Source organism: Triticum aestivum, chromosome 1A (assembly GCF_018294505.1).
Source record: "Triticum aestivum cultivar Chinese Spring chromosome 1A, IWGSC CS RefSeq v2.1, whole genome shotgun sequence".
Lineage (NCBI taxonomy): Eukaryota > Viridiplantae > Streptophyta > Magnoliopsida > Poales > Poaceae > Triticum > Triticum aestivum.
In genome coordinates this window covers 80,677,030-80,691,277 of record NC_057794.1, presented here as the reverse complement: position 1 = coordinate 80,691,277, position 14,248 = coordinate 80,677,030, and the positions used below count along the sequence as shown (strand labels likewise).

General features: G+C 45.6%; 1 protein-coding gene and 1 long non-coding RNA gene across 3 annotated transcripts; both read right to left on the bottom strand.

Moving 5' to 3' along the window:
* Positions 1–7,022: 7,022 nt before the first annotated feature.
* LOC123136889 (uncharacterized) lies at positions 7,023–7,765 on the bottom strand (the record flags this gene model as incomplete). Its single annotated transcript, XM_044556679.1, has 1 exon — positions 7,023–7,765. A coding segment is annotated over one exon (597 nt), but the record flags the coding sequence as incomplete, so codon positions are not given.
* A 6-nt stretch (positions 7,766–7,771) lies between these two features.
* Positions 7,772–11,971, bottom strand: LOC123098546 (uncharacterized). 2 transcript variants are annotated; one of them, XR_006447874.1, is made up of 4 exons: positions 10,909–11,971; positions 10,597–10,840; positions 8,254–8,468; positions 7,772–8,003 (listed from the first exon to the last, which is right to left on the bottom strand). It is a non-coding gene; the product is annotated as an uncharacterized lncRNA (long non-coding RNA). The 2 variants fall into 2 exon arrangements; XR_006447851.1 differs by having other exon boundaries at positions 7,772–8,468; positions 10,909–11,964.
* Positions 11,972–14,248: the final 2,277 nt, after the last annotated feature.

Genomic DNA, 14,248 nt, shown 5'->3' with positions numbered 1-14,248 from the left:
AAGGGAGAGTTCCGTCAGCACGACAGCATGATGACGGTGTTGATGAAGCTACCAACGCAGGGCTTCGCCTAAGCACCGCTATGATATGACCGAGGTGGATTATGGTGGAGGGGGCACCGCACACGGCTAAAAGATCAAAGATCAACTTGTGTGTCATGGGATGCCCTGTAACACCCACAATGCGGCTATATCTCCCACGTGTCGGGGCACGACTTAGAGGCATAGCCACATGGTAGGCATGTCGCAAGAGGGGTAATCTTTACACATCCCATGTACTGAATAAGAAAGGGATAAAGAGTCGGCTTACAATCGCCACTTCACACAATACAAAAATAGTCATACATCATCCAGAATACAATCAAGGTCCCACTACGGAACCAAAATAAAGAAAGACAATCCCAAATGCTAGATCCCCGATCGTCCCAACTGGGCTCCTCTACTGATCATCCGGAAAAGAAACATAGTAACGGTCTGAATCCTCGTCGAACTCCCACTTGAGTTCGGTAGCATCCCCTGCACTGGCATCATCGACACCTGCATCTGTTTTGGAAGTATCTGTGAGTCACGGGGACTCAGCAATCTCACACCCGCGAGATCAAGACTATTTAAGCTTAAGGGTAGGAAAGGGTAGTGAGGTGGAGCTGCAACAAAGCACTAAGCATATATGGTGGCTAACTTATGCAAAAGAGAGCGAGAAGAGAAGCAAAGCACGGTCGAGAAGCTAATAGAGATCAAGAAGTGATCCTGAAGCTACTTACATTCAAGCATAACATGAGACTGTGTTCTCTTTCCGGATTCCGTCGAAAAGAGACCATCACGGCTACACATGCGGTTGATTCATTTTAATTAAGTTAAGTGTCAAGTTTTCTACAACCGGATATTAAAAAATTCCCATCCGCCCATAATCGCGGGCACGGCTTTCGAAAGTTCAAACCCTATAGGGGTGTCCCAACTTAGCCCATCACAAGCTCTCACGGTCAATGAAGGATATTCCTTCTCTCGGGAAGACCCGATCAGTCTCCGAATCCCGGTTACAAGACATTTCGACAATGGTAAAACAAGACCAGCAAAGCCACCCGATGTGCCAACAAATCTCGATAGGAGTCGCACGTATCTCGTTCTCAGGGCACACCGGATGGGCAAGACGTCGGGTTGGCATAGACCCTGGTTGCCCAAGGGGCGCCGGACATTGCCCAGTTTGGACCAACACTCAAAGGAGCACTGGCCCGGGGGTTTAAAATAAATATGACCCTTGAGTCCGCGGAACCCAAGGGAAAAGTCTTAGGTGGCAAATGGTAAAACCAAGGTTGGGCCTTGCTGGAGGAGTTTTATTCAAGGCGAACTGTCAAGGGATTCCCATAACACCCAACCGCGTAAGGAACGCAAAATCAAGGAACATAACACCGGTATGACGGAAACTAGGGCGGCAAGAGTGGAACAAAACACCAAGCATAAGGCCGAGCCTTCCACCCTTTACCAAGTATATAGATGCATTAAAGTAAACAAGATATAATAATGATATTCCAACAATATCCATGTTCCAACAAGGAACAAACTTCATCTTCACCTGCAACTAGCAACGCTATAAGAGGGGCTGAGCAAAGCGGTAACATAGCCAAACAACGGTTTGCTAGGAAAGGTGGGTTAGAGGCTTGACATGGAAATATGGGAGGCATGATATAGCAAGTGGTAGGTATCATGGCATAGGCATAGCAATAGAGCGAGCATCTAGCAAGCAAAGATAGAAGTGATTTCGAGGGTATGGTCATCTTGCCTGCAAAGTTCTCAGAGTTGACGAAAGCTTGATCCTCGTTAGCATACTCAATAGGTTCCTCGATCACGTACTCGTCTCCCGGCTCTACCCAAAGCAAGAACACAAGCAAAGGACCAACAATCAATCACGGTGCAATGCACAAACAACATGATGCAAAACATGGCATGACATGCGGGGTGTGATATGCAATGCATATGCGTGCTTCGGAAGGAAAAGATTGATCAAGGCATCAACTTGGCAAACCAAGTGTGCCTCTGGAAATATGAGATGATTTCGGTCGAAATCGATATAAAGATCGCCGGAATCGGATGCACGGTTTGCAAATGGCAAGCAAAACAATAATGGCACAATTCTGCGATTAACAACATGATGCCATCTAGGATGCAACAAGAAACTAAGCTACTGAACTCCAACATAACAACAAAGCATATGGCAGTGATGTACTCAAGATGCTTGACAAAACATGAACACTGAGCTATGGCTAAATCACACAAGAGCAGGTTCAAACAAGCATGGCAAAAGTGCAAAAGATATCAGCTTCTCAGACTTTAGTGAAAATACTACCATGCTAGGAATAACATCAGGAAGCCATGTTTAGAGAAAGCAAACAACATGCTACAGGAACATATCATAGAAATACAAGGCATGTAATGAATCTACTAAATGCATAGAACAAAAGTCTCTTACTGATCATGAGCCACAAAGGCATAGAAGATATAATGGCACTCATGTAAACATAGCAAGTTTTATTAACAGTTTCAGACTTAGCAGAAAACAGAGCATGGCATAAATAGAATTATGAAGGCATCTTTGCTAGCTCAAATCACTCACCACAAGGCATTGCATGACAAGATAAGCATAGAATCAGCAAGAAGACATGTTCATGAAGCTAACCATGGAAAGAGCAAGTTCATAGCATGCATGGATCAATAGCAACAACCATGACAAAATTGATTAACATGTAAACAATCTGCCAGGAACATTTTATAGCAAAAGTAGAGCAAGATTAAGACATGCTAGGGCACTCCATAATTGCAAACAGGGGCACGGATGGATAGAGCATAACCATATGTTCAAAATCTCCTTACTGAAGTATTTCAAAACAAGCATGTATCTCACTGTAGCATCATGTTTACATGGCATAAAAATAACAGCAGGCACAAGACTTAGCAAAATCCTAAGTCCCTGAAATCAGCAATATCACGAAGGCTACTTTGCATGCTTGTGCTAGTCACCATATTGATCACAAAAATACATGGCAAGCACCCCTGTAAATATGGCGTGGCATATCTCAAAACACATGTAGAGCTCATGCCCATATGAAGCACACATCAAATGTGACAAAAATGACAAAACACCCTAAACTGATAAGTAACAGGAGCAAACATTTTATAGCACTCTTGCATCAATGATTTGGGCATCAATATGGACTCAAACAAGCATGTCACAATGGAATAAAATGAAGAGCATCTCCCAATGAACATTTTGGTATCTCAAGCGCATGAAAGGAGCTACGGTCATGAAGTTATGGTGCAATGAATAGAGGCATAAAAATACATCAGGGGAAAAGACTTAGTGGAATCATCACCTCCCAATCAAATAGATCTAGGGTTCGCACGGAAAATGAGGTTCGTCGGAGAGATGTCGCCGGAGCCGGTGGAGAAGATGGCCGGAGAGGGCACGGTCGGCGACGAGACGGTGCTACCCGGGGCGGTGAGCGACGCGGCAGATGAGCCGGCGACAGTGCCGGTCAGAGGGGACGCGGCGCGCGCGATGGCCGGCGTCGCGGGCGGCGGGGCTTTACGCGGCGACGGGCGGTGGATGAGGCGGCGCGCTAGGGCGGCGGCGGAGGTCCGCGAGACGGCGGCGAGGTCGGAGCCGAAGGGCGGCGAGGTCCGGCGGGTGGGCTACGGCGGCGGACGTCGGGGCCGAGGAACTCCGGCGAGCTCCCAAGTGGCGGAGGAAGCGGCCCGGAGCGGTGGCGTACGGCGGCGGGGCTCACGGGCGGCGAGGCCCGGTTCGGCCCGGGGCGGGCCGGATCTGGGCCCCGGGCGGCAGCGATGATGTGGGCGCGGGGGAGGACACGTGGCGACTGACTATTGGAGGAGGGCGTCGGCGGACGTGTCCGGCGGCGCGGAGGGGTTGGATCTAGGGTTTGGACCCGAATTTTGAAGGGGTTGCACATATTTATAGCCAGGAGGAGGTAGGAGTGTCCAAATGAGGTCTAGTTTTCGCCCACACGATCGTGATACGGCGGCGGAGGACATGGGAGAGGTTTGGATGGGTTATTGGGCCATTTTGGAGAGGTGTTGGGCTGCAACACACACGAGGCCTTTGCGGTTCCTCGGTTAACCGTTGGAGTATCAAACGGACTCAAAATGGCATGAAATTTGACAGACGGTCTACCGGTGGTGTACCAAGGCTACTTGGCAAATCTCGGTCCATTCCAAGAACGTTTAACACCCGCTCACGAAAAGAGACAAGAAGGGTTCGCCGATGCACGTAGGAGTGTCGGATTGCAAAACGGACAACGGGGAAAATGCTCGGATGCATCAGACGAACACTTATGCAAAATAAGATGCACATTATGACATTATATGAAATGCATGATATGAACAAAATGCAAAACGAAGACAAAACCCAACCACGAAGGGAATCTCATAACTTAAAGCCGAAAAAGGCAAGAGTTGGAGTTACAAATATGGTAAGTTACATCAGGGGTGTTACATGCCCCCCTGCACCCGTATATAAAGGAGCAAGGGGGGAGGCAGCCGGCCCTAGGAGGGTGCGCCAAGAGGAGGAGTCCTCCTCCTAGTGGGAGTAGGACTCCCTTTTCCTAGTCCCACTGGGAGGGGGAAGGAAGGAGTGGGAGAGGGGAAAGGCAAGGGAGGGGGCGCCGCCCCCCTTTCTTGTCCTATTCGGACTCAAGGGGAGGGGGCGTGGCCTGCCCTGGCCGGCCCGCCCCTCTCTCCACTAGGGCCCAACAAGGCCCATTAGCCCCCGGGGGGTTCCGGTAACCCCTCCAGCACTCTGGTTTTCTCCGAGATCACCCCAAACCTTTCCGGTGTCCGAATATAGCCGTCCAATATATCAATCTTTATGTCTTGACCATTTCGAGACTCCTCGTCATGTCCGTGATCACATCCGGGACTCCAAACTACCTTCGGTACATCAAAACACATAAACTCATAATACCGATCATCACCAAACGTTAAGCGTGCGGACCCTACGGGTTCGAGAACTATGTAGACATGACCGAGGCTCATCTCCGGTCAATAACCAATAGCGGAACCTGGATGCTCATATTGGTTCCTACATATTCTACGAAGATCTTTATCGGTAAAACCACATAACAACATACGTTGTTCCCTTTGTCATCGGTATGTTACTTTCCCGAGATTCGATCGTCGGTATCTCAATACCTAGTTCAATCTCGTTACCGGCAAGTCTCTTTACTCGTTCTGTAATACATCATCCCACAACTAACTCATTAGTTGCATTGCTTGCAAGGCTTATAGTGATGTGCATTACCGAGAGGGCCCAGAGATACCTCTTCGACAATCGGAGTGACAAATCCTAATGTTGATCTATGCCAACTCAAAAAGTACCATCGGAGACACCTGTAGAGCACATTTATAATCACCCAGTTACGTTATGACGTTTGGTAGCACACAAAGTGTTCCTCCGATATTCGGGAGTTGCATAATCTCATAGTCATAGGAACATGTATAAGTCATGAAGAAAGCAATAGCAATATACTAAACGATCAAATGCTAAGCTAACGGAATGGGTCAAGTCAATCACGTCATTCTCTAATGATGTGGTCTCGTTAATCAAATGACAACTCATGTCTATGGTTAGGAAACTTAACCATCTTTGATTCAACGAGCTAGTCAAGTAGAGGCATACTAGTGACACTTTGTTTGTCTATGTATTCACACATGTACTAAGTTTCTGGTTAATACAATTCTAGCATGAATAATAAACATTTATCATGATATAAGGAAATATAAATAACAACTTTATTATTGCCTCTACGGCATATTTCCTTCACAAGGCTATGCACATTGGCATAGAGCACGTACGGGAGCCGAAGGCTCGGTCCTTCTGCCTCCAGTACGAGGACATCCGGTTCAAGGCCGGTGAACAAATGGACGACTTCGCCATGCGGTCACAGGGCCTTGTCAACGAGCTCGCAACACTCGGAGATCCCATCGACGACAAGAGGATGCTTCTCAAGTTCCTCCGCCTCATCCCGGGGCAGTACAAGCGACCGGCCTGGTCCATCGAGAGCCTGGTGGACCTCTCCACCATGACAATCGAGGAGCTTGTAGGCCGGCTCAAGGTCGTCGAGGAGCGCAGCGAGAAAGCCAACGAACGCACTGACGGCCAACTGCTACTCACTAGGGAGCAGTGGGACGCGCGCTTTCAACAGTGCAGCCGCGACGGCTCTTCTGGCAGTGGGGGAGGCGTCCCCACGAGAAACAGAGCTCACGGCAGAGGCAAAGGTCGTGCCCAGAGCAGCGGTGGCAACCGCGACGGCAAGCCAGGCCAATCCCAGCAGGGCGGGCCTAGGCGAGGTACCGGCGACAGTGGCGACCGGAACAAGTGCCGCTACTGTAGCAACCAGGGTCACTGGATCCGGGATTGTCATACAAGGATAGCCGACGAGGCAGACGCGACAGCGGCAAACCTCATCCAGAATGACGTGGTTTATATGGCGAGGTTTATGGTCGGGTTTATATGGCGAGGCAAGGGCATCCTAGGAAACGGAGATGGATAAAAGACTAGAGACCCAATGCTAGATGTTGAAGAGATCCATCTGTGTTATGTTATTGGCTGAAAGCCTGAAACACCTCCTGAAGATAGCAAATCTTGTTGCTCTGAAGTGCATATTGCTTTGTCCATTGAGCAAACCAAGCATTTTGTTGAACTGTACATTTTTCCTGAGATATCCAAACTCTATAGATGAAAACATATGGTAAATTCATTGTCAAATATTTGCCCAACCAGAATTTGCTTGTAATTGATGTGGAGTGCATGAAAAATGCTTAATCAGGCTTTGCAATCACTGGGAATTGGGTTCATCCAGTGCATCAGTTCTATTGATGGGCGCTTGTTAGTGATGCTCCAGGGGGGCATATTGGGTGTGCTAGTGCCACCAAAAAACGCTTTCGAAAGTTCCGAAAATTCTGAAAAAACCTATTTAATAAATTTTAAAAGGGGTAAATTCTGCTATAGGTTTGAATCAGATACTATTCAGAACCACTTCCTTGGCACAATAATGCGCAGCCAAGTTGGATACAAAGAGGAGGAATCCAAAGAATTTAAAGCTGCGTTACATAAAAAGGATCTAGAGAATCTGGCAGACTGCCACGACTAAATTACTAAGAGTTACATAATCGCCCAAGTGACCTTCAGAAGCATCTTGTAGTCCCCGCAGGTGATACTCCCATCATCGTAACCATTGCGACTTGGAGTAAACTCAATAGTGACGACAGATAACTCATCATCACCGACAGCAGCAGCAACAGTCAACACCAGAATCTCATCCACAGAGACTCCTACTACGTGCCGCGCCGTTTGTATGACTCCATTGTCACCTGCAGTTAGGGCACCACTCACTTTGCTATCATGTAGCACAATGTCGCATGGAATACTGGTAGTGGAAGCAACAATCTTCCCATGGAATTCATCAGGTCCCTCAAGGATCCTGATCTCAATAGTGGCCTCCACCGACCTCCTTACGAATGTATAGTTTAAATCCAATATGCTGTGCATGCTGACAAGTGTTTCCGTTTCAACCACATATCTGGGACTATATTCCAGCCTGCGGATAGCATCCACCTCCATCAGGCCTTTACTGAGTCTATCATCATCAACAGTCCTCCCATGCACATCCTTCACCTTCAGATTGATTTCGAAGAATATATCATCGCATACCATGAATCCTCTCTTGGGGCCAGTCAAAATCAATGAATCATCCTGCAAGATCAATTTGAATAGATAAATTCAAGATGCTTGTTTCTGGGATTGATTGAATTACCCTTGCTTTGGGGTTCATTTTTAGCTATGTTTTGAATGATGAAACAAGGTAATTACACTCAGAAAAATTATGCTACATCTGTGCTGATGTATTTTTTGTGCTCCTTTTCTTATTGTGCAGATTGCCGTAGAACCATAAACTGAGCCACGCAAGTGATAAACCCCTGGCTCCTAACACTATACCCTACAAGACAAGTATCATTAAAATCAAACATCATATGGAACAGATACAAAACCAGAGCCGTTATTCAAGTATAACATACAAAACCTAAATCAGAATTACTGACATACAACATTCAGAAATTTTTCCGTCAGGAAATCACCAATTATTTTATTTTGTAAATCAGAGGACTAATATGAGGAAATACCAGTACAAGAAATACACATTTATATGTTGTATGTGTCTGTAGCTATGAGGCAAATGGCAGTAAAACCTTTGAGCCGATGAGCTGGCAATCATCCTACTCGCGCCGGAATATATAGACACATTTTCAATCCAGACTGTCCCTGGCTATGATGGTACCGTAGACATTGAGTGGGTAGCCATAGTCGGAGGAAACAATCTTGATGGAGACAACATTGACCGAGTTTTTGAGCCGGAACCCCTCTTTGAAGGTTTTACCAGCATGTCGCATGGGACCAGCAGGCGCTGTCAAACAAGAGGAAAACTCATCTCAATCAATCAAAGAGAGTAAAGAGAAGAGTATGTATGTAGGTGTCAACTGGATGGAACAGAACCACTGAAAACAAAGTCTCAGAAGTGGACTTCCACGTAATTGGCCATAAGTGCAGCCAATGCAACTCATACAACACTAGATCGACGTCGCGGCTGCAGATTTATCAGGAAGCAGATCTCGGCCGACAACAGACTCATCTTAAGACAAGCTGTAGAAGAAGAAGAATGCATCATACTGGTGTATCACCTGATCTGTGCAACCAATGCCAGAACCATACACATAGAAGAAGAAGCATTGTTTTGCGGCATTGCCCGTCTAGCGTCAGCCCCATCCCTGGGCCTTTGCCGCTTTACCATTCTACCAAGATTCAATTCATCTATTGAATCGTCAGCTACTAGCGTATTGCTGCCAACAGCGTTGCATGATTACATGTCTGTCTGCCTTAAATCTGTAATACAGCACCATTGCTCTGTGTATGACCGTGTGATGAAGTCCAGCATGTTATATTCCCGAGGAGTTGAATTCTGAGCTACTGTAATCCATGGGAGTTTTTTGTACGCTGCTGTTGTCAGGTCCCTGATTGTATCATCCTCAAACTTTGGGAGAAGTTTATTACACTTTTACACCAAATCTTTTGTGCGTGCTGTGTTGAACCTTGGCTTTCATCACTCTTCTAGTACAAACCATGGTCAGTTGGCTAAACCGTGCCTTACCGGCAACAGGTATGCATCCTGTATTCCCTCCGCGACAACAAAAATCATGCATCTTTCTCCTTAGGTTGGAATTTTAGGTTGGAATTTTAAGGACAAAACCATGAAGAAGAGGGTTCTCTCAAGGTGAAGGTGAAAGGATGATGATTCACTTGAGTGATGATAGCATCAGTTTCTTTCCATGTCCAAAATTGAAATTTAAATCCTTAAAAACTGGGTAGGATGTCGTTCAAGAATAGAGGATAGAATGTGATATGTTAGGATCTGATGAGACTGCACACGTACTATTAGACATGGATGATATTGGTTGTTGTCAGGGTTTCAGGTAATCAACAAGCCAGCTAGGCTTATCAAACAACAAAGAGCCAAAGAATAAAGATCCTCTTCGGTGTCGGCACCTCAATGCTGGTATCAATGTACAGTAGCTAGGTTAGGTATTTATGATCTACAACCTTTGAACTAAAATCACGTCAAGTATTTCCGAACGGAGGGAGTACATGTCAATTTGCCAAAGTTTTTTTTTATTTTGTAAATCAGAGGACTGATATGAGGAAGTACCAGTACAAGAAAATACAAATTGATATGTTGTATGTGTCTGTAGCTACGAGGCAAATGGCAGTAAAACCTTTGAGCTGATGAGCTGGCAATCGTCCTTGTCGCGCTGGAATACATAGACACATTTTTTATCTAAACTGTCCCTGGCTATGATGGTACGATAAACACTGAGTGGATAGCCATAGTCGGAGGAAACTATTTGATGGAGACAACATTGACCGAGTTTGCGAGCGGGAACCCCTCTCTGAAGATTTTACCAGTATGCCGCATGGGACCAGCAGGTGCTGCCAAACGAGAGGAAAGCTCATCTCAATCAACCAAAGAGAGTAAAAGGAAGAGTATGTATGTAGGTGTAAATTGGTTGGAACAGATCCATTGAAAACCAAACCAGGCAGGCTGTGCTCCCATCTTTTCCATAGTAATATACTATCACCTCTTTCCCGAACTAGTAAATGATTTTGATATTTTAATATGGACTACACACAGACTAAAATGTGTGAACAAACACACTAAAACGCATCTATATACATCCAATTCAGAAAGAGGTTAGAACATCTTATAATTCGCAACGGAGGGTGTATAGTAATTAAAAGTAGTGAGCGTCCAAACAGAGCCTAATTGACGAATGAATTTGGAAGCGGCAGCCTTTGCTTCCGAATAAATCTAGTAGGAAGTGGAGGCAACCTTCGGATTGATTTTGGGGAATGAAGTGATACTAAGTTACTGACTGGTATTTGAACTTTGAACTGAAATACCAAAAAAAAATCATGAACTAGACATGCATAACGAAGACAATAAGGATCAATAAGGGGGATTGGATTGGATTGGAACGTACACTCCTGTCCAGGTCGAGTTTGCCGTCGAAGAAGTAGCGGACGCATATGAAACAGCCCTGTGTCAGTTTCGGATCACTGCAGAGCCATATTCAGTTAATGTGCGGTTAGGATGCACCTTGGGGGGGCAATCTAATGGCTCGCTTCGCTCGCCTGTAACAGTGACTTCCGTGTTGTAGCTTTTCCCTTTGCCGTTCCTGTTTCTTTTCGCTGTTCCGGCTGAGCTATATAAGCCAGCACCCCACTCTGTAATAGCGGGCATTATTCTCCTATGAACAACTCTGTCAAACTTTACAGCTAACACAAGCATATACCTCGCATATACTCTTGTCTCTCGCAACCCCTGCTACGAAATTCCCTAATCTCCGATCCCGATCCAGGATGGGGTGTGACACCCTGCTTGGGGTCGTACTCGCTGTATCGCGGATCCACGGAATACTCCGCCGGCTCGCACCGATACTCTTCTTGGTCCCACTCTCACTTCCTCGCCGCAGCCGCAGCCGCCACGGGAGAAGAATCGCCGCCGGCCATGGAAGAGGAGCCCCTCTTTCTCTAGGGTTTGGTCGATCCAAGAGTTTTTTCTTTTTCTTTTTTTCGAGAAGAAGATGGTCGATCGACGGTCAGATACATACATGTCTGTTTAAATAGTGGTCCCAGTTTTCTCGACATGCATACCTGGCCAAACGGGCCGGCCCGCCAGGGCACAATTACTATACGGGCGGTGCCGTGCCGGCCCACATGCTGCGCTCCAGGCCCAGGCACGGCTCAGTTAGTAAACGGGCCGGCACGTTGGCCCGTTTAGCATGGTGGGCCGTATATTTTCAGCCTGTTATTTGACGCACTGAGTGTTTTTTAGCCTATTTTTACATGTTGGGCCATATATAGATATATAAAAAAGTAAAAAAAACGTAACCGGGCCGTGTCGTGCCGGCTTGCGTGCCCAGCCTCTAGGCCCAGGCACGGCCCAGGGCGTGTCGCGTGCCGGGCCCGGCCCATTTAGCCCGTGTCATGCCTGGCCCAAGGCGGGCCGTGCCGGCGTGCTCACGGGCCGGCGCAAAAAAAGGGCCAATTGGCCAGCTATAGCAAGCATTTCTCTGGATTTATTTCATGTCTTCGGCGATGTGCAGTGGGAGGAGATGTTCCTGTTGACTACTAAGGCGTCTATGATGACCTCATCAATCTCAAGATGATGTGTCGGCTCAGTCTTTTAGAGGTGTTCATAAAAATAGTGTATGCTGTGTTCATATAGGTGAGTCTATATAGTATGTATGTATGTATGAGCGTATGCGTCTATACAGTGTTAAAAAAATTGGTGGTCGACAGTCGACAAAGTTAGTTCATCTTAAAACATCAGTCGTGAATAGCTTAGATGGTAAGGGCATCTCCAACGCTAACTCCCAAACCGGACGCCGTATCCGTCAATGATGTGGAAGTCTGTCATTCAAAACTAGCTGCAAATGTTCGGTTACATTCCAAATAAAATTTAACGAAAGTAAACAAATTTGATGTAAATTTAAACACATCGGACGATTTTGATGTGGTGGAACCAACTCATATCAGTCTTCGAATCCTAGATTTGGCATTGATGGTCGCATTTTCCTGAATTTATTTAATGTCTTCGGGCGATATGCTTTAGTGGGATGGGACGTTACCCTCGACTATGAAGACGTTTGTGGCGACTCCGTCAATCTTAAATGATGTTTTGGCTCAATCTCTTGAAGATGCTCATAAAGATGAGTGTATGAGCATTTGTACTATGTTAAAAAAATAACGAAGTTACCACATAGCATGTGTGATCATCTATCTCAACCTGAGTTGATCAGTTTTTCTGATGAAGTGCAAGAAGAAGAAGAAGACTAAAACATCATGAACTTAATGTAAATATGTTGCAGATAATCCTCTATGTGGCATGTGATATCTCCATCATGGTTCCTTCCACTCTATTGCCAGATACTCCCTTATTACTTGATTAAATCGGTACATCTTTCCCAGCACTGCTTTGCTTGTCACATTGACAATTTTCTCAAATAGAGGAGCTGCACTTTTCTCATTGGAACATTGTTGAGGCATATGGCTGGCTGTAGTTCATAAGGATCTAGTGTTTGTTCATGAAGTTCTTGGGGACACTCATTTTTTCCATATGCCAAGTGTTATGGTCATGTTTCATGGTTGATGTGTGTCCCCTCATTGAGATCCTGGAATTCGCAGCGGAGCCAGGATTTTCCGACATGGGTACGCATAGTCCCAAAAAAACAGTGCAACGATTTATAAGACATAAAAGTTCATAATAAAGATAATGAAACTATAAATTATTCTTTGTAGCGACAATATCTCTAACAATTTAGTTATGTTGCAAGAACATGCACGATTGTTCACATTTTGATCTTCAACCTCAAAAGACTTCCGTGTCGGCGTTGTGGTCAAAGTTATCTTGGGTGCCTTTGAAGCTCTATCCAACAAATGTTTCCGACTTCAGATCATCACGCTAGTTCTTCATCTTTCACACTACAAACTAAAAATTATGCATACTAGATAGTGGATGGTGTGGATGTTTTTTAAAGGGGTGATGTGGATGGTGGATAGTCGTCTCCTGCATGTCTCTCTCATGGACTTTGAGCACCTAGCCCCTACGTCGTTAACCCACCATGAAACCTCAAGGCCTTTGGTCCAGTCCAGACGCTCGTACGTTTATCCTTTTCCAATTTCTGGTGCACTAGTTGTATGTGTAATAAGACTAACATACATTCTCTTTTGGAAACATGTAGGAGAACTGCATGTGAAAGTATTAGGAGAGAAAGGGTGAGTTTCCGTTGGGACTAAATGACAGAGTTATTACTCTAATCCCAAAGGTTCGTAACCCACAATTGACTTGTGAACATCGCCCTATTGCACTATGTCCTGATCTCTACAGGTTCAGAGATTCGTTTGATGAGGTGATCGGAGAAGAACAAATTGCGTTCGTTTCGGGTCCGCTTAATCACAAATAACACTCTCGTTACATATGAGAGTGTCCATGCCCTAAAGAAGAAGAAATTATAAAGGATCCTTTTTTGAAAGCTTTTTCCTTTTTGCGAGCAAACTTTTGTAATACTCATTATTTGTCGGGCTTACATTCGGCACTACAGAATTGGACTGTTTTGGAAAGACCATATCTAAACCAAACAACTGTTCTACCGTGCACATGAGCAAGATTTGCTAATGGGTGACTAATTATGTTCTGAGCACGGCTAACATGTGTAATACAAGTTTGACGTGAAACCATTACATATTTGATCTCAAGCACCGCGGAAGAATGAATAGACCTATCATTGTCTGTTTTAGACGTGTGGCCACGAGGCGGCAGAAAAGAATGTGCATGGCTGAAACCAAGTGGGCGAGGCAGGAAATGTTAGGGGGGGGGGGGGGGGGGGGGGCTGGATATTCCAGTAGGTTTTGGTGCCTGCGGAACTGGTACGGAGCACATCACCATTAAAATAGAGGAGGGCTAGGTAAGAAGTTGAAACTTTACCCCCGGTTGGTCTTTTCTAGATCCAAATTCCAAATGCACGTTGAAAAACAAAAAAAAATATAAATCTAGAAGTGAATAGCGCCATTTTTGCTTGTCTTCCAATGGCACTATTCATGTTGAATTTGCCTTCTTTTTTGTTTCTCGAT